This window comes from Ips typographus, linkage group LG11, assembly GCF_016097725.1.
Source record: "Ips typographus isolate SLU linkage group LG11, UJ_Ityp_2.0, whole genome shotgun sequence".
Classification (NCBI taxonomy): Eukaryota; Metazoa; Arthropoda; class Insecta; order Coleoptera; family Curculionidae; genus Ips; species Ips typographus.
Genome location: NC_138432.1, coordinates 9,711,649 through 9,730,723, shown reverse-complemented (window position 1 = coordinate 9,730,723; position 19,075 = coordinate 9,711,649). Strand labels below are relative to the sequence as shown.

The following is a 19,075-nucleotide window of genomic DNA, read 5'->3' as shown; positions in this document are numbered from 1 at the left end:
GATTACGAGCTTCGAAAACAATCAGCAAAGGTCACTTTAGTGCCAGCCTCCGCATATTTTCTGTATCTATCTTGGTACTTCCTACTTTAGACTCGGTGGTTGTGTGCTTGAACCAGTTTTAGGTAAGTAGATGCGTTGGTAGCAAGTTTTCGGGTTTATTCTACCAAATAGTTGAACTAATGTGATGTCTAAAAGGTAATTTGCCCATTGACTAAACGCTAAAGAGGCTGCCTTGATCAGCAGCAAGTTGATGGACTTCCGATTAAATTAATATATTCGTTATAATTGATACGCTTTGTAAGCTTAATGGGATATTAATCATCCTCAACTTTTTTAACGTATGCATACATGTTCGAGGTATGTTTAATTAGTGCGCCTGATCAGTCATTAATATCTTGGAAAAATTGTGAAATTGATCAGAGCAATTGACTTGCGTGAAAAAAATTTTTAGGTTACTAATTAACAAAAAAATTGCATTGGTTATCTTCACTTCGGTACCCAACAAAGGTGGTACCGTGCCCTGATTTCAATGACAACCAACATTATTAAACTGTCCGTTTCCATATATGCCGATGATGCAGAAGCAACCATCATTTCTCCTTCTGTAATTAAACTAATCTAATCTGTTATCAATATCTCCAATTTTTAATCAGGTAGCAGTTGCACTCTGAACGTATGATTACACACAACTGAAATGATATATATTTTATTACTCCAGTTGCAATTAATAAAATTTATTTCTTCATTAAATTCAGCAGGGCAAGTTTAATTATAACTCACCAATTGCACGTCTAGGAGTTTTAATAATGATTAGACACGTGCCAATAACAATTCGATCCCAGAAAGTCAAGGTTACCGGGTATAAATAGGTACTCGAACGGGTACTCTAGACGAGTTTTATGAAAGTTTTATTAGATGCGGGCAGTACCGAATAAAAATGGCGCTTTTAAACTTGTCTCGCACAATGCCTTATTGCCCAAGGTGCTCGGTGTCGGTTTTCACTTAACACATGTCGTACTTTTTGCTTTGACTTTTCCAGTCAGTGACGTAGTGGCAATTCTTTTTCTATTACCTGATATCAGAAGATTATTGGCTGAAAATTAAGAAATAGCGCACGCTAATCGGCCACTTCAAAACCAATAAAGATTTCCTAGCACATCTGCAGTACTACTTAAACGTAATTACTACAGATAAACCGGCTCCATCATTTTTATTATATTACACCAGGTTGACACTTTAAGAAGACGTTCTTGCTCTATTACAGGTGGTACTGTCATGACCATAAAATTATCACATCAGATTAAACTGTCTTCAAAAGACTATTAGCAAGTCTGCAGTTTTGTACTTGGTGACAACTGCTTCTGAAATTGAAAGCTTGAAGATAAATGTATGTGTAGCTTGATCACCTTGAATTAGTTTTATTAGATAATTTCATTTTTCTTTTACTGTTTAATAATAGGCTCATTACTCACTAGTTTTGAATAGACAATAATCTACCCGTTGTAATGAGTTATTACTCAAGACTATTACTCACTCTGGTTTAGTCTTTCCGCGGACACCACCGCAATATACCCACATATAGAAAAAATAGTTTAGAATGTAACGTTAGTCCATAGTGTTATCCCTAAACCTTGATTTTCCTTTCTATTACATTATTACGTCACATTTTGAACAACAGAACGAAACACTTGAAAAGTAACAAAATTAGTTTGACTTGCATTTTATATTTTCATTAGTGCATGGGTATTTGTAACATTTGGTTGCCTAATTTGGACTTAATTTTAGTCTAAAAAATTTGAAAAAATGCTTTTTTGTATTTGTTTGTGAAAGTCTGTTCAGTTTTTCCCTAATTATCTTTTTTTGTAGTTCATTCGAAATTCAATATTACGTATGACGTTTATGTCTTGTGTTGCTGAAATCTTAACCTCAATCCTATTTTGTAATTTTAATTTTGACTTTATTATGAATTATGTCTACTTCTTGCAGTGCACTTGCCATTAACAATACAAATCACTACCTGTTATGTGAATGTTACTTTAAAATCTAATAAAATCAGTATAAACAGTATCAAACGTATTTTATGGCTTTATGAGTAAAATTTTGACAGTTCTGACATTTAGCCGCCAGTTACTGTTCTGTCCTAACTTGAAAACTGTCAAATGCAATAACATAACGAAACATACTTGAAAAGTAACAAAATCAGTGTGAGCTGGCTCGTGCCGCAAACGTCATCTTCGTGAGTAATAGCCATCATTACATGCTTGTTGAATAATAAACTATTTCATTGACATGACTATTTTTAGTATTGGTGCTGTAGGACTAGACAAAAACTCGATTTTCTTCCCAATTTAAAGAAACATTAGGCTAATTGAAACCGTGCACTCAACCACCTTGAAATGAACCTAGAAGCGTGGCACTACGGATATTCAAGGAGGTGTTTTTCCATTATCTAGAATTTTAAAAAATCATCAAAAACAATTTGCCGGTCATTAGTGGAGCGCGGAACAAAATTAGGCCAGTTAGAGGAATTTTCGAAAAAGAATTAAGCGCCATTATAAACGTTTAAATGGTCTTTGAACGGATTTACCGCCTAGTCTAAATTGTTTTTTTTTTTCAGTAACGTTGCCCAGTTTCTGAAGCTTTATCATTAATTAGTGCAGGATTAAATAAAAGCCTAACATGACAGCATCACGCTGTATATGATCGTGCTTAAACATATCTCTATGACGCTTCAGGCCGCCATTGTGTAATTTAATAATTACGTCTCGTCATCTTGTGCACACATAATGGTGTGCTTTATTACTTCATGAGTTTCTTATATACAGGGTGATATTAATGTTTGGTAATTCTGTTTTACTGGTTTCAATTAATACTAAACATAGGACACCCTATATACGTATACTTGAAGCTTTTAATAAACACGGTGCTCTAAGCTACTCTGCAAGAGTAATTTTAGTGTTTGTGTGGGTCGTATCGCGAAGAATTTCCGACTACCTGCCGAGCCTAAGATCACTCTCACAGAAACTATTTCAGGCGAAATAATACAGTAAATTAATGGGTTCTTACCGGTTTTATAGGGCCGCATCCTCAATTGAATATAAAACGCATTAGCAATGTCATTTTTGGGAAAAAATTGTAAACATTAAACCGTTCACGAGGCGGTAATTTTGTCCTTGCCCACCGTAATTTAAAATGGGAAAAAAATCGAGTTTTGACATAATCGGTCCTAAAAATTAAGTGTCGTTTGCCAAAATTACGTCCTGTGGGTAAAGGTAAAATGACACACTAGCTGCTGATGGACTTTTAAAACTCCACGCCGGTCATTAGAAAGATATCAATGTCTCCGTGGGTCATTGATGGTATTGCCAATGGGATGATATAGTGAGGGTTTTAAAAATTAAATTGTCTAGACTCGGAACAAAATTCCATTTATTTTTTGATCTTAAGGGTTGTTTTGATAAAAAAAATACAGAAAACTAATATCAAACCGGTAATAATAGTAATAATCTTAGTGTAGTAAACGAGTCTTTATTCTGCCTTGAAGGTGTTATTATAGCTACTTATGTACCAAGGACGTTAGATGGACATTATACTCTCTCTAACGCCTGTGCTGCATACAATGTTTTATGTTTCACCTAATTCAACAATTATTTACTGTTTACGGCATTGAAAAGTAACGTAATATTAGTTTACTTACAAAGTTGCGTTTCCCAGTACAATTCCGTTATCAAGCAAATTCCACTACAAACAATAAAAACTAAATAAACATTAACAACTTTGTATAAGTTTTGTTTAATCAAACCTTTAATAATTGTAAAATCTTTCTTGGATTTTTTCTTTCACTTGCAATAGTCCAACAAACATGTCGGAAACGCTTCAGACCAGTTCATCTTTTACAATTACCATAAAGGTCCAAGAAGAGAAATGGTGGTCGCAAGTTTTAGCCATATGTATTGGTAAGTCAGATTAAAGGTAATAACATTAGAATTTAATTCTTGCATAGTTGCTATTGGGTGTTTATCTAACGGATTAATCCTTGGATGGACTTCTCCATACTCCTGGGCACTTCCTAGAATTCCAGAACTAAACATCACTGAAAAGGACACGTCTTATTTTATCATCATTCACCCTATAGGTTAGAGGTTGTTTTCATTTAATGGATCAGCTGCTTATTAAATATTCTAGGAATGTTGCTGTCTAGTTTGTTTTACTTCAAAATTTGCGAGTTTCTGGGCAGGAAAAAATCTTTAATAGCCTTGGCAGTTCCTCACTTAGCCTGTTGGATGTCCATTCTCTTAGCAGGTAACAAATATGGATTCTACGCTTCTAGATTTTTTAGCGGAATGGCGGAATGTGCCTTATTCTGCTGCATGCCTTCTTACATTGGTGAGATTACCACTCCTACAATTAGAGGCTATTGGGGCAACTTTCCAGTGTTTATCATCAATTTGGGGATGTTCGTTATGACTGTCATAGGTAGGCAATCTTATAATGGTTCAGCAAAAAGTAAAAATTTAATTTCAGGAAGCTACTTCGATGTCAGAACTTCAGCTTACATGTGCCTGCCTATTCCTATAATTTTTGCTTTGCTGGTTTGGCTTGTTTTACCTGAATCACCGTATCAACTGATAAAAAATTCACGAGATCAGGAAGCTAGACGTAGTCTTCAATGGCTGAGAAGAAAATCAGATGTGGAGAAAGAGTTTTTAAATATCAAAGCAGATGTGCAACGTCAAATGTCAGAAACTGGAAAGTGGAAAGACCTTGTACTGATTAGGAGTAACCGTAAAGCTGTTTCAGCCGGTTTGTTTTTGAGATTTTCCCAAGTGATGAGTGGAATTAATTTACTAAATTCCTACACCCAAGTCGTTTTCCAGAAAGCGGGAGGTAATATTAATCCACAGATTTCTTCCATTATCGTTCTTGGATTGCTTTGTGTCTTACTTCTCTTGTCCACTCCAATTACTGAAGCTTTCGGAAGGAAGCGCTGCTTCTTCTATTCAATACTGTTTTGCGGTATTTTACACGTATTGCTAGCCGTATATTTTGGACTGGAACAATACCAAATAGCTAATTTAGACAAGTTTAGCTGGTTTCCATTAACAGGATTATTATTGTGGTTCGCTGTGGCCACTCCAGGTGTGGCTATAGTGCCAACTCAGATGCTTGCTGAACTATTTTCTGTCAGCATCAAATCCAAAGCCATATCCGTTTCCATAATGGTTTTCGGGGCTAGCGTTCTTCTTAGTTCGTATTTGTTTAATACACTTTCGGAAAGTATCGGGTTTTATGCGCCATTTTTGTTTTACGGGACAATGTGTTTGATTTCGACGGTGGTGACTGAAATGTTGGTACCTGAAACTAAAGGGAAAACGTTGGAGCAAATTCAACAAGAACTGAAAAAGTAACTTTACAACAAACATGTCAAGCTGCAATATGTAGGAATTGGGTAATAACGAAAGATCCTAAATCTGGAGATTATGTATAGAAATCTGGGAGAACAAACAAGGAGTTTCAGGAAATAATAAAACATATAAATAATAATCTTTAATTTTGTTTCAATTAACAGTCCTTTTGTATATTTAATGTTTTATTTATCAAAATTAGGGAAACGGTCAAAATTTACATTTACTTTAAGATCAATTTTCTCTGGGACTCGATTTTCGTCATATTTTTATGTATTGAAGCTTGATCATTCATGAATACATCTGCCTTGTTACTATTTTTAAATGGTTTGTGTTTATGTCATATACAGAGACGTAAAGGAAGTAAGGAATTTTCGGTGTTTTTTGAGACACCCTGTGGATTGAACAACTGACAATTGACATCACTTTATAACATCAAATTGTGGCCCGTTGATTTTCCTAACATGTCAGCAACATCGCTGTATAACTTGTATCAATTTCAATCAACTCTACAGCCTTCGCCACATCAGTAGATAGTATCATCATAGGTAGCCATATCAGCCATGTTGGACTTTTAAGAATCAAAATGATGAATGTTCTTAACTTTCATGGCAATATTATTACCTACTAAAACAGGTGTGGAAAAATAAGATCAATGTCCATTTTCTTCGAAATCGTGACAATGAATGTAAATTTGCAGGTGACAGAACTGTAAATTTAAGTTGAAACTTGTCAAGAACAGTCATGTGATCCTGAAAATGTTAACGTTTACCCAGAAAATTATTACAATTAAACAGTTCGAAAAGCTGAAATTGTAAAAGCACGTCACGTGATCATGATAATTTAAATTTGCATCTAGCAACACTGTAAATTTAACTTGAAATGTCAAAAACCGTCACGTGACCCGTAAAATGACGTCCTTAACTTTGAAAAGTGTGTAAGTTACATTAAAACGATTGGAAAGGCTCAAATTGTAAAAGCACGTCACGTGATCATGATAATTTAAATTTGCATCTAGCAACACTGTAAATTTAACTTGAAACGTCAAAAACCGTCACGTGACCAGTAAAATGACATCCTTAAAACCTTGAAAAGTGTGTAAATTACATTTAAACAGTTGGAAAGGCTGAAATTGTAAGAACACGTCACGTAATCATGATAATTTAAATTTGCATCTAGCAACACTGTAAATTTAACTTGAAACGTCAAAAACCGTCACATGACCAGTAAAATGACGTCCTTAAAACCTTGAAAAGTGTGTAAATTACATTTAAACAGTTGGAAAGGCTGAAATTGTAAAAGCACGTCACGTGATCATGATAATTTAAATTTGCATCTAGCAACACTGTAAATTTAACTTGAAACGTCAAAAACCGTCACGTGACCAGTAAAATGACGTCCTTAACCTTGAAAAGTGTGTAAATTACATTAAAACGATTGGAAAGGCTGAATTTGTAAAAGCACGTCACGTGATCATGATAATTTTAATTTGCATCTAGCAACACTGTAAATTTAACTTGAAACGTCAAAAACCGTCACGTGACCAGTAAAATGACATCCTTAAAACCTTGAAAAGTGTGTAAATTACATTTAAACAGTTGGAAAGGCTGAATTTGTAAAAGCACGTCACGTGATCATGATAATTTAAATTTGCATCTAGCAACACTGTAAATTTAACTTGAAACGTCAAAAACCGTCACGTGACCAGTAAAATGACGTCCTTAAAACCTTGAAAAGTGTGTAAATTACATTTAAACAGTTGAAAAGGCTGAAATTGTAAAAGCACGTCACGTGATATCAGCCATGTTGGACTTTTAAGAATCAAAATGATGAATGTTCTTAACTTTCATGGCAATAGATTACCTCTAAAACAGGTGTGGAAAATAAGAGCAATGTCCATTTTCTTCGAACTCCTGTATTTTTCTTAATAATTAAAATATCAGAGGGAATAAAAAAGTAAATGTTCAGAAAATAACGGGCTACAATTTGATGTTATAAACTGTTTTTAATTCTCAGTTGTTCTATCCATATTCCATAGGGTGTCTCAAAAAGCGCAGAAAATTACTTACATTCTTTTCGTCCCTGTATATGACCTAAAAACAAACCATTTAAAAAACGTAATAAAATGTATTCATGAAGAATCAAGTTACAACTCATAAAAAAGATGATCAAAATCGAGCAAAGGATTGAAGAAGAAATTGATGTTAAACTAAGTCTAAATTTTGATGGTTCTCCTAATTTTGCCAGTGTGTGTAGAAAGAAAGTGAAATTCCACGCACATTTATGTTCACACATCATTCTTTCAAACATGGTCTACTTCATATTAAGTTAGTTGAAACAACAACAAAATCTAATAGAACCGGAAAGGGATCCACCGATCGTCAGCTAAACGAAAAAAAGCTTAACTTAATGTAAGTGATGATCTTCACGTTCAAGTCTGACAGACACTGAAGGCATCAATGACCATGAGTCGCTGCCTACCGGTCTATCAAACGTTCTTCACACACATAGAAGATGATTTATGTTGTTCTTTTAATAGATTTTTTGCTTAGTTGTTTTTTAATTGGACGGGAATTCATTAGGACGCGCTTAGATTCGTTCTGGTCTTTTTTCTGTTATTATTGAATATTAATTATATGCAAAGGAAATTTCGGCACCAATCTGTTGATCGATTTAGATAGGCTAATTCTAGACACCATGATTGCACACAAAGTTAATTGAAATTTTCTGTTAGTAGTTTCGTAGGTTGTGAGTGAATAGGAAACCGTTGACAAAAGCATAATCTTTAACGTTACAGGCTATATCTTTACATCGAACAACGTTGATGACATTTATGCGAAGAAACGCATTATTCAAGCTCACTTGAATATAAACATCAACACAAATGCACAATAGGAAATTCGGCTTTCGGACTTCTTTGTCCCATATTTCACGCAAGATCGATCAATATAAAAATTTTACACAATATCCCTGATGCCTCAGATATATGTGAAAGAAATGTTATAATGGTCGAAATTCCCTATTTCTATAGATGACCACTGGGTGCTGACCACATTTTTTGTAAACAGATCTTTTTTTCGCATAGTATTGTCCCGAGTAGATTAGATCGTCTTACCTGTTTTGTTAATGCTGTTTCAACTATAATTTCAACTGGAAGCAATTTTTAAAACTACTCAGTTGCTTAACTAATGGAAAAGCTGTTACAATGCAATCACTCATCTTTGCTTACAAGCCCAATAAACAGTAGTTCTAAATGAGGCAAAACCCTAAAGGGCGTGCCCTCAACATACATTTTGCGAATGGTGTTCCAGTTCAAACATTCCCACGGGCACTAATTTAATTTCAAGCGCTTCTCTTAATTCCTTCGAAATGTTTATTACACCGGGTGGCGCAATTTATAATGGACTCGTCAAAATACATCGAGTTAATCAAGTGCAACAACTTAATTTAGAACGTACCATAAATTCTCATTTTTAAAGATCATGTACCCCGGCTTATAACATCGCGATAAATAGTCTTGGATGTGAGCTTTCCAGTTATTGGTTGTGAGAAATGTTACAAAATGCCCTAATGAATTTGTAACGAAACGGAGATGGTGAAAGTGTAATTTTTCGTAACGAGGAGACCGCTGTCCAAACAAATAATTAAATCGATAGGAGGTCAAAAAGTGAGGCAAAATTAAGAGGTAACCGACAATGGCAATGAATCCAAGTAAAAAACGAACCACCTTTAATTGAATTGTCTCATCGATTTTGGACCACCGCGAGTCGGTTTTCAACGCGTATTTATTCCCTAATCAGGCCGGTCTTTGTTTATGTCCAATCATTGGCTGTTTATTCGACTGAGTCGTGTTCAGCTCAGTAGCTGACTCGATTTGAATTGCAATACAAACGAACATAAATTCCACACAACATTGGCATTTATTTAGAGTGGTCACTATAATTTAGATCAGCAGAAGATTTTTTTTACCAGGACCGATCAACATTTTGATCGTCTCAAAAGCATTTTTAAAGATAGTTTGATATTAAATCTAAATTTGAATAACTTTGTTACAGCAACGCAATTGACATCTCCATAAGGGTTCCAATGCACAGCAAAGGGCATATTTATAGCAAAGAACCTTAAATTAAGTGAAGAAGCACAACCATTTTTCACTCTTCAAAAAAATTGAAAAAATAAGGGGGTTTAAGGATGTTTTTTAAGTACTTTTTGAAATTCAATATCTCAGTAACATGAGTGCTAAAGAGACATATTTAGTTAGGTTAAGGTAGTTGTAAAACAGACTAAGAAAATAAAGTTAGTATTGGTTAAAGCACCGACCCAACCCAATATGGTCCTTCGAGCAAAAAAAAGAATAGTGGTGGGTTTTTTCACACAACTGTGAAGTAAAGCAGGGTACCAATAACTGATACTTAAAAGAAAGGCCACTAAAACCTGCTACAACATGGAGCAGATAAACAAACTAGTAGGAAAACAAGTAGCAGAGAAAGCTTAACAAAAACTACATTCACTTAAAAATCCAAAGTTCAGGAAAACTGAAATCTACCTGCTTGCAAAATTGCAGGATGCTGAAAAGGTATGCCAAGACTTTACTCAACATCAAGTAATCATAAAGTCTGGTAGAAGCAGCGATCTATCCGTAGGTAAAAACAATTTACTACAACCAAGTTGAAGTAATATACTTAAAAGCAAAAGATGCTAAAAGACCAAAGTAAGGATACTCAAATAGAGCACTTTCTTGATTGGGAAAGAAGAATTGATCTTTTAAGGCAAATCGCTACTGAAGGATATGAACAGTATCTGGAAGACATAAAAAGGCAATTGTGGACAAAGACTTAAGGCACATGAAGCAAGAGTATGGAAAGCTACAATACTACAAGAATGATAAACTTCTTAACGGATTGTCAACAAACTCATCAATAAGATAGTACATATCCCACAAAGGCAGAGGGAATCATCAAAACGCTATTCATGTCAACACAATCTCAATTATTCACAAATCTCTTTAGAACAATTACCTACAATCACTGTCCTTTGATCGCCCTTACATACAATATTTACGTGTTTACGTTTATTTCTCAAACAATACTGTTCACTCCAAACATGGCTTCAGACAACACCTCTCTACCCTGGCTCTATGACATTGATCTTGAAGATAGTAACTGGATCATTACTAATGCTTTTATGATATTTACTATGCAGACAGGTAATTGTTTTTTACTCCATGAAACATTAAATTCACACTTTTATAGGGTTTGGTATGCTGGAATCCGGTTGTGTCTCCATCAAAAACGAAGTTAACATTATGATGAAGAATGTTGTGGACATTTCTCTTGGAGGTATTTGTATTCACAGTAATTAAAGTGAAAAGTTGCTATTTCTGAACTAGGTTTGACCTACTGGATGTTTGGTTATGCCTTCTCTTTCGGACGTAGTGCATTAAACACCCCTTTTATAGCCTTAGGGGACTTTTTTATCGACCCAACTATCGAGGATCCTTTAAAAGGTCCCATATTTGTAGCCTTTATTTTCCAGTTGTCTTTCGCTACCACAGCTACAACAATAGTGAGTGGTGCTATGGCTGAAAGGTGCAATTTCAAGGCTTACTGCCTTTTTAGGTCAGATTTTGTTGGGTTATTCTAGAAGTGTTCTGAAAAAATGTTTTGGTTGTAGTTTCCTGAACACAGCAATTTACTGTATACCAGCAGGTTGGATATGGGGAGAGCATGGGTTTCTCAAGAAACTGGGAGCAGTTGATATAGCCGGTTCGGGGGCTGTGCATCTTTTAGGGGGTAGTTCCGCATTTGCAAGCGCCCTAATGTTAGGGCCCCGTTTAGGACGTTACGATAATGGTCAAGGACCTTTACCATTAGGTTTTAGTCATAAATTTCAAGTAAACCTTCTCCAAAAAAAAAAAACTTTTAGGCAATCCCGTTAATGCTGTAATGGGTCTCTTCGTGCTTTGGTGGGGTTGGTTGGCCTTTAATTCAGGCAGTACTTATGGCCTAAGTGGTGACAAGTGGCAGTACGCAGCTCGAGCTGCTGTGGCTACCATGATGTCCACTTTTGGGGGCGGTACTGCCAGTATAATTTTCACAATGGTGAAACTTGGTGGGCGTTTGGATGCCTTAGATGTTATCAACGGTATTTTAGGTTCTTTGGTGTCCATAACAGCTGGGTGCTTTTTGTATCAAGGTTTTATTCACAACTTGTATATGTGGTGAAGGTTTAACTTGGAGTATTTTTTAGGTTGGGAAGCTTTAATTATTGGAGCAGTTGGGGCTGTTCTAGTGTGTGGTTCTATGCCTCTGTTTGATATGGTTAGTTGATGTTTTGATGTTTATAAAAAATATAAGATTTGTCAAAAGTGCATTTTTGGCAAATTTTTATTTTGCTCCATAAGAATTCCAATGCACAGAAAAGAGCTGGTTTAGTGCAACTAATTGTGGAATTTTAATATAACATTTTACAGATAAAAGTGGATGACCCTGTAGGTGCCAGTGCAGTGCATGGGGTAGCAGGTATATGGGGTACGTTCCCACTTTAGTCAGAACCTCTCTCTAATTAATTTGCAATTAGGTGTTATTGCTGTGGGTATATTTGCCCAGGATCCTCGTCCTTTAGACACCACAAATGGTCGTAGTGGTGTTCTTAAAGGTATCTTCTTCTAAATATTTTTTTTTATAAATAAAAAAAACTCTGAATGTAGGTGGTGGTTGGTATTTGCTAGGAATTCAAAGTTTGACAGCGTTGTGTATCAGCGTTTGGGGCATTTGCTCCTCATTGGTTTTGCTCTGGTTTATCAATAAAATTGTACCAATCAGAATGGATGTACACGAAGAGTTGCTTGGAGCTGACATTACTGAGCATCTGGTTCGCCATACTCAAGTAAAAACAGTTTGAACTTTTCAATAAAAACGTCAAAATCAACCTAACTAGGTTGGCGTGTCTAGAGCTTTATCAGCTTTCAGAGCCGTCTTGGACACCACCAAAGAGGAGAACCTCAAATCAATTGGTATGAACCCTGGACATGATAAACACTTGAAGATGGTGAGAAATCTGGCTTCCAAGAAACGCTACCGATTGTCAAAAATTTTGAAAATTGTTACTCGAAACCAGAATTTAGGTTTAAATTTAGATTAGTTTGTTGGAGTTGAGTTTAGTTTATTTTTTGTAGGGGTGCAAGTTAACTGGGGGTGGAAACGACAAGCTGGTAAAAAAGAACAAAAACCTAAGTCTGGGGTATCTAAGCCTGAAATTCAGTTAGCTTGGACTGAATAACTTAAGTTGAAAGGAGTAAAATATAAAATTGTGATCAGACCTCGTAACAGTTTGGTTTGAAATTTAATCCATCGAGAATACAGAATCGTCGGCTTTCGGTCAATTTATATGAAGACATAACCTCATCGATTAATCCTCCGATCGAATAATTAGATCATCGAGGTTATGTTTTAATTCCGCCATACCATCGGACCGTAATGGAAAAGGACGACCCGACTCATCAACAGCGTTCGTAAAAAAGAAATTAAGTCAGTAAACAAACTTTTTAATTATAATGGCAAAAACTGCATCGGACAGTAATGGCCACTTTTTCTGAATCTCATTTTCGGACTTGAGAAAAAACGCCACGTTAAATATTGACGATACGGCAAAAGCTTTATAAAACTATAAATGTTATTAGTTATGTAGAGCAATTAACGTGCAAGTAGCTTTAACAAGTAATAATTAGTTGAGCACACACAACATGTTTCATTATCAAGAAGGCAACAGATGAGAAAAACGTTGCATTGAACGCTTGGTTAAGAGACCTGAAAATTAGAGTCGTCTAACTTGTAACAGTATAAATACAATTCTATAATCTACTAAAAACCATGAAAATTAACATTTTTAGAGTAAAATTCAATTAACTACTCAAAATGTTTTGTGTGTTGTTTTTGGATGTTCCAATAGTAAAGAGGCGTAACGTCTAATTTGTACCACCCAAGGAGGTGTAATTGGAAGTAATTTTTCACTGTCCGACTGAATTTTTTTTGTTGTATTAGTGACTTAACAGTAAATTATTTTTTCGTAATTTAGTTGCCAAACAACGCTGTGCAGTGAAACAAAATATTGTAGTGGCGCCACTGGATTTTTACCGGTATGAAACACATGTGCGTACACTATTACGAATGCATGTGCACTGGGGTGGCAACCCCCGGCAAAAGGGGTGTGGGTTCAGATTAAAATAATCATCAAAACTTGTTTTCGTGCATGCATATGCTAAATTAACTTGGCCCGTATTTATGCTGTGGGTAAGGTGGAGGTTTTGCTTTCAAAAGGGTTTTGATTCTGTTTATGTCAGTGCTCCCAAAACTTTTAAACCCTAAAAAAACTTTTTTAAAAGCGTCCAAAGAGCATTTTTTAAACTCGCTTTTGAATTAGTTCTTCTTTCTTTCTAATATGGGTGTCCATATAGGTTTGGTCATATTATGTCTCTTCGGACGTTGATGTGCTGGACCTCTTTTTAGCGTTTTGGAGGTCTGCCTTGGGTTCGTTTTCCGACAGGATTACCAATATTGTTTGGCTGGGAATGCGACCTCAGATAGATGGGTCAAGAAAAACTACTGCTTTTTACCCTCCCTTCGCTGTAGACCAAAAGGATATGTCTGGAAGTCTTCCCAGAGTTGCATCGGAGTCCTCCTTCCTGGGAGGCTCTTCTGGCGCTCTTCTTGTCCTCCATTTCTTCTTTCTTCGGCATCCTGATATTCGAGACGTCTTCATAGTTTGTTCTTTGACTTCATTCTGTAGGTTTCGATTTGAACTGATTTAGTTGTTCTACAATTTTCTGATAAATCTCCAGTTTGCATCTTGTTGGCTGTTTTCATGATACATTTGGTTTTGTCTGTGTTAATGAGCATATTTAATTTTGTTTTGCTGATTAATTAAAGGAGTGAAGTAATCTCTGAAGGTCGTCATCAGAATTGGCAATGATCTGCGTAGCAGACAACCAAGTAAGTGTTCCCCATTTTGTATACTGCTCTTTTAGGTAGATTTTGTCCATAATCATGTTGAATATAAATGGACTAAGTGAGTCACCTTGTCTTATTCCTGTGCTTATTTGCTCTTCTTCAGTTAATAGATAATAAATAATATACAGCATTCAGGTTGCATAGACTTTAGATTTTAAATGCCCCCATAGAAAAAAGTCCAACGGAGTGAGGTCGGGTGATCTCGCAGGCCATTCCATGGGACCACGTCTACGAATCCATCTTCCAGGAAATCGATGGTTCAGATATTCTCGAACGGGAAGTGAATAGTGTGGAGGTGCACCGTCTTGTTGGAAAATTAGTTGATTTTCAAATAAATTTTCATCATTTTCTAGTAGCTCTGTTATGGTCGGATCAACAGTGGTGTCAAGAAGCTCAAGATAAGTAGCACCATTCTAATTACCGTCAATAAAAATCGGACCAACAATGTGGTCTCCTAAAATACCTGCCCAAACATTAAGTTTTTTTAGATATTGGGTATGGGTTTCCCTAAACCAATGTGAATTCGTGTCTTACCAATACCTACAGTTATGCCTGTTCACTTCTCCATTCAAAAAAAAAACATACACTCATCACTGAAGCAAATATTGTACAACAAGTTCACGTTGTTTGTCAGATTAGTAGACATAATTTCACAAAATTGTAGTCTTCTATCATAGTCATCTTCGTTTAATTCCTGAACTTACCTTGTATGGATGAAAATTGTGTTTTTTTTAAATTCTCCATACACTGCTTGTCGAAACAATCGATGCATGGGAAATTTGATTTAAAGACTGATTATTATCGCAACGTGTCCCAAAACAGCAACTTCAATTGGTTCATTAATAATTTGTCTTTCAGGTTGATGTTTTTTGTTTGTCACTGAACCAGTTTCCATGAATTTTTGCATCAACTTTAAGACATACTGATGACCAATTAATTTATCTGGATGAAAAATGTACCATTTCTATTCTTTCGGCAGTCGTGTAAACCATATTGACAATGTTCCTTCAAAACGAACTTACAAGTTGAACCACTGAGGCAAAAACATGGAATGGAAAACAGGTAGTGTTATCAGCAGTTTGACCAAAATAACAAAAAAATGTTTTTTGGTCTCAATTCAAAGCAAATGTACAAATAAAATAGTGCAATTAATTCCTTATGAAATACCTTTTCCAACGATGTGCCTGTGATACTTTTCATTGAAAAACCCTGTATATAATGACTAAACCTTTGGTGAGTTAAAAACATTTTGAGAGTCACTGAGTTTTTAATAAATATCGCAAAACGCGTGTACCACTCATAAAAGCACAGTTTTTATCTTAGCACGACGTGCATGTGTGTTTCTAGTTATACTTGTTGGATTAAGGGTGGTTTAGCGCCCTTTGTCCTTTCACGTGCGCCACCATTCGGTATTAGAGCCATTGTTGCCCTGGCATTTATAATGATAGTATTCTTTATGTCAATACGGCGCAGAAAAAAATCGTTAAAACCCCGGTACGAGGCGAAAACCCACCCCGTCGTTTTATGTGCTTATATATTTTATTCAAAGTATAAGCCGGGGGGCATAATGAAGGTCGCCAAGTAAACTGCACCCATTACGTATGCTGAAGAAAGGCGAAATCAATTTTTAAAGTGAATAAAAAACAATTTAATCGCCTAATTATAATCGGGAAAACAGTCTCATTTGTCTGTCAAGGGCTTTTGAAAGTACAAATTATTATTTTCGGCACACATGCGTGTACGAATTTTATTAACTCGTATGCAAAAAAGGCTTGTAAGGCGTCTCTTAAGTGCAGAATGTAAAATTAATATTAATAAGCCGTCGTGTATTTAGCACTTTGGCAATCCTGCTTTGCATATTAAACTCGAATTGAAAAAATTGCATTAAAAATGTTCCTTACATCGAAATTAAAAATAATGACTTATTTTTATTCCATTTCAACTAAAACATAATGTCTTTTTGATAACTGGTAGATTTGCATTTTTACCTAGTTTAGCTCCTAGCTAAATTGTGATGGGTTTCTAATGAAGAAAATTTCGTGTAATTAACAAGGGACATGATGTTTTTTGTTCTTCGTTAAAACTCATTTTGTTGTTTTTCTTGCGAGTTTTGCAATTTTTAAAAAAGTAAAAAAATGCAATTTTGGCAAATTTTGATTTTGCTCCATAAAGGTTCTAATGCACAGCAAAGGGCATATTTATACCAAGAAACCTTAAATTAGGTAAAATAAGCACAAAAAAAGCACTTTTTCACTTTTCAAAAAATTGAATGAATGAAAAATTAGAGGTGTTTTTTAAGTACTTTTTGACAATGAATATCTCGGAAACATGATGAGCTAAAAACGCTATTTTTAACTCAATTTGTAGTATTTTTTTATGCTTTTTCGAATGCCGTTGGAACAAAGTTTCTATGAATTCAAATAAGAGAGCTACAATATTTCAAAAATTGAAAAAATTTAATGTTTGTCAAAAGCGTAATTTTGGCAGTTTTACATTTTGCTCTAGAAGAGTGCCAATGCACAGCAAAGCACTTATTTAGGCCAACAAGCACTTTTATTATTCTCAATTTTTCAAAAAAACTGTTTTTTTTGCAAGTTTTTTGCAATTCTTTGCAATTAATTTTTAACTGTTTAAAAAAATCTTGTTAACAGTACAGAATGTTACGCCACTGACTTCCACCCCACTAACACCCTCCCCCAGCAAAATGAACGTACCTTCATTGTACCGCTTTAATGCAAAGAAATGCAGAACGAGTGATTAAAAATCACAGGGGTTACCGATCAGCCGAAGCATTTACTGGAACACGTGCCACGTGTTGGATGAAAGATTCATTCGAGGGTGAGTTTTCATATAAATGAACTGTGGGGCACGCGTTTCAATAATACTAATCCCCCAGGGCCAATTATTTACGTTTTTATTCCAAGTAGTGTCATTTAGGTCCAGCCGGGAGATGGCACGATAAAGGTTTAGCCCTAAATCTTTCAAAAACTGCCCTTAATAAGGAGCGCGCTTTAGGACAAAGAAGAGCGGTGGTTTTGTTGACAAAACCTAATAAAATGTAATAATTGGATGTTTTACTAGTTTTCCTCGACGTCTAACACGGACAAAATCGAAACATAAATTTCTATTAACGAGCAGTAATATTGATGTTAGATTGTCTTTTTGAATATTTTATCTGCGATCTAACACGATGTAGGTAAACCCGGTTGACGAGCTGCACTGAAAACATCATGTTTCGTCCTGTTTTATTGATGCTTGGAATTCGGTTTTCTGACCTGTCATTGGCCACTCAACAACTAAAAAAAAATCAAAGTCAGCAAATCTGATAAAGCACACTAAGTCCGCATTTTTTAAATGATTAATTTTTTAACTCAAAAAAAGGTTCTATTATTCTAGCCATTAATAGCGAATTTTAATTCACCCATCAAAGCTGTCCGTAAATAAAAATGAACTAACAATGCCAATTTCCTTTTAGTTATATGAAGGTGAATCGACGATTCACGGACCCTTTTAATAACTTCATTATTTTTTTCAACCCCATGCTGATCGTCGTGTGCCCTTCTATTTCTATACGTATTGTTAGGGGCTTGCTAGGCAATTTTTTGTTTTAGAGGATATTCCAGAAATTCAAATTACTATGAAAAATGCATTGCAATCTTCGAATGAATTTCAAACGTTAGGACTTTTTTACGAGAATTATTGAATCATTTAGCTAAAACTTTTGTCGGCAAAATGTATCTCACGATTCTCCAACACCGGATATTATTCTTCTGTTGGGTGATTCCTCAATTTTGAATCTGAAACTGTCAACGTTTGTTAAAGAATAACCAAAACCCACCACTCGGATGCGTAAATTTGTTTATGGTGACTAGCTTAAACCAATCTGTTACTAGGATTAGAGGTTTTTAAATTATTTCGGTTGTTACTTGTGTTGGAGCAACAGTTTTGTAGAGAATGGATCATTATGGCTTCTGTACATTAATTACAACCGCTTGTAAAATGCAAAAGTTTCTCTTTACAGGTAATCCATATAATGACTGGTTTTTTAGCATAAAATATTTATGCGGCACGCAACTATCCTGTAGAAATAATTAATAATATTTAATACCCCATAAAATTGTTTATACCGCCGCTACAAGATAAGCGCTAATTTTATGCTCCGGATTCTTCTAGTGCGCGTTTATTATTTAAACGAACAACTCGGCGGTAGTCTTTAATTACTTAAAATTCTGTTCCTGCCCGTTAAAATTGAGCGGGATTTTTTAAATTTCATTTTTGCTATTTAATTAAACGAGTAACTGTAGTCGGTTTAAATCCTTTGTCACGCACCAGCTCGATACCGCTGCTCCTCCCTACTGCACTACAACATGCTAGTGATGTTTTGCCACTATCGACTACTCAAATCACTTTTAGAGCCCAGCTCTATAAATGGCTCGAGCCGTGCTGAAGGTCAGAAGGGGGGGTCCTCCAGGTGTCAGCAGCTGCCGACTCACCCCCCTCGGACACGCACCCCTACGATGCAACTAGTAAAACTACCCTGACCCTGTATACAGGCGAATGAACGGTTTTTTTCTTGATTGAAACCGGGATTTTTAATGCTGTGGTGCCATGTTTAATACGACTGGTTCTAACTAAAAAAAATCTGTTTTTTACTTAAAAAGT

At 35.5% G+C, this 19,075-nt stretch overlaps 2 protein-coding genes across 2 annotated transcripts; both read left to right on the top strand.

The window, feature by feature from the left end:
* The first annotated feature begins 3,796 nt into the window (after positions 1–3,796).
* Positions 3,797–5,544, top strand: LOC145735593 (facilitated trehalose transporter Tret1-like). Its single transcript, XM_081989571.1, has 4 exons — positions 3,797–3,956; positions 4,004–4,135; positions 4,186–4,476; positions 4,525–5,544. Exons 1-4 carry the CDS (start codon positions 3,863–3,865, stop codon positions 5,406–5,408), a joined length of 1,401 nt encoding a protein of 466 aa, XP_081845697.1. The 5' UTR covers positions 3,797–3,862; the 3' UTR covers positions 5,409–5,544.
* Positions 5,545–10,501: 4,957 nt separating this feature from the next.
* Amt (Ammonium transporter) lies at positions 10,502–14,261 on the top strand. Its single transcript, XM_081988992.1, has 11 exons — positions 10,502–10,611; positions 10,658–10,744; positions 10,795–11,023; positions 11,079–11,278; positions 11,331–11,600; positions 11,655–11,725; positions 11,878–11,935; positions 11,985–12,062; positions 12,115–12,293; positions 12,345–12,531; positions 12,583–14,261. Exons 1-11 carry the CDS (start codon positions 10,509–10,511, stop codon positions 12,684–12,686), a joined length of 1,566 nt encoding a protein of 521 aa, XP_081845118.1. The 5' UTR covers positions 10,502–10,508; the 3' UTR covers positions 12,687–14,261.
* Positions 14,262–19,075: the final 4,814 nt, after the last annotated feature.

What these genes read in the sequence shown, in the direction of transcription:
- LOC145735593 (XM_081989571.1), top strand. Translation starts at nt 3,863, where the DNA reads ATGTCGGAAACGCTTCAGACCAGTTCATCTTTTACAATTACCATAAAG. An exon ending in AGTTTTAGCCATATGTATTG is followed by an intron (nt 3,957 to 4,003) that starts GTAAGTCAGATT and finishes ATTCTTGCATAG; the next exon opens with TTGCTATTGGGTGTTTATCT. An exon ending in GTTCGTTATGACTGTCATAG is followed by an intron (nt 4,477 to 4,524) that starts GTAGGCAATCTT and finishes ATTTAATTTCAG; the next exon opens with GAAGCTACTTCGATGTCAGA.
- Amt (XM_081988992.1), top strand. Translation starts at nt 10,509, where the DNA reads ATGGCTTCAGACAACACCTCTCTACCCTGGCTCTATGACATTGATCTT. An exon ending in AAGGCTTACTGCCTTTTTAG is followed by an intron (nt 11,024 to 11,078) that starts GTCAGATTTTGT and finishes TTTTGGTTGTAG; the next exon opens with TTTCCTGAACACAGCAATTT. An exon ending in TCAAGGACCTTTACCATTAG is followed by an intron (nt 11,279 to 11,330) that starts GTTTTAGTCATA and finishes AAAAACTTTTAG; the next exon opens with GCAATCCCGTTAATGCTGTA.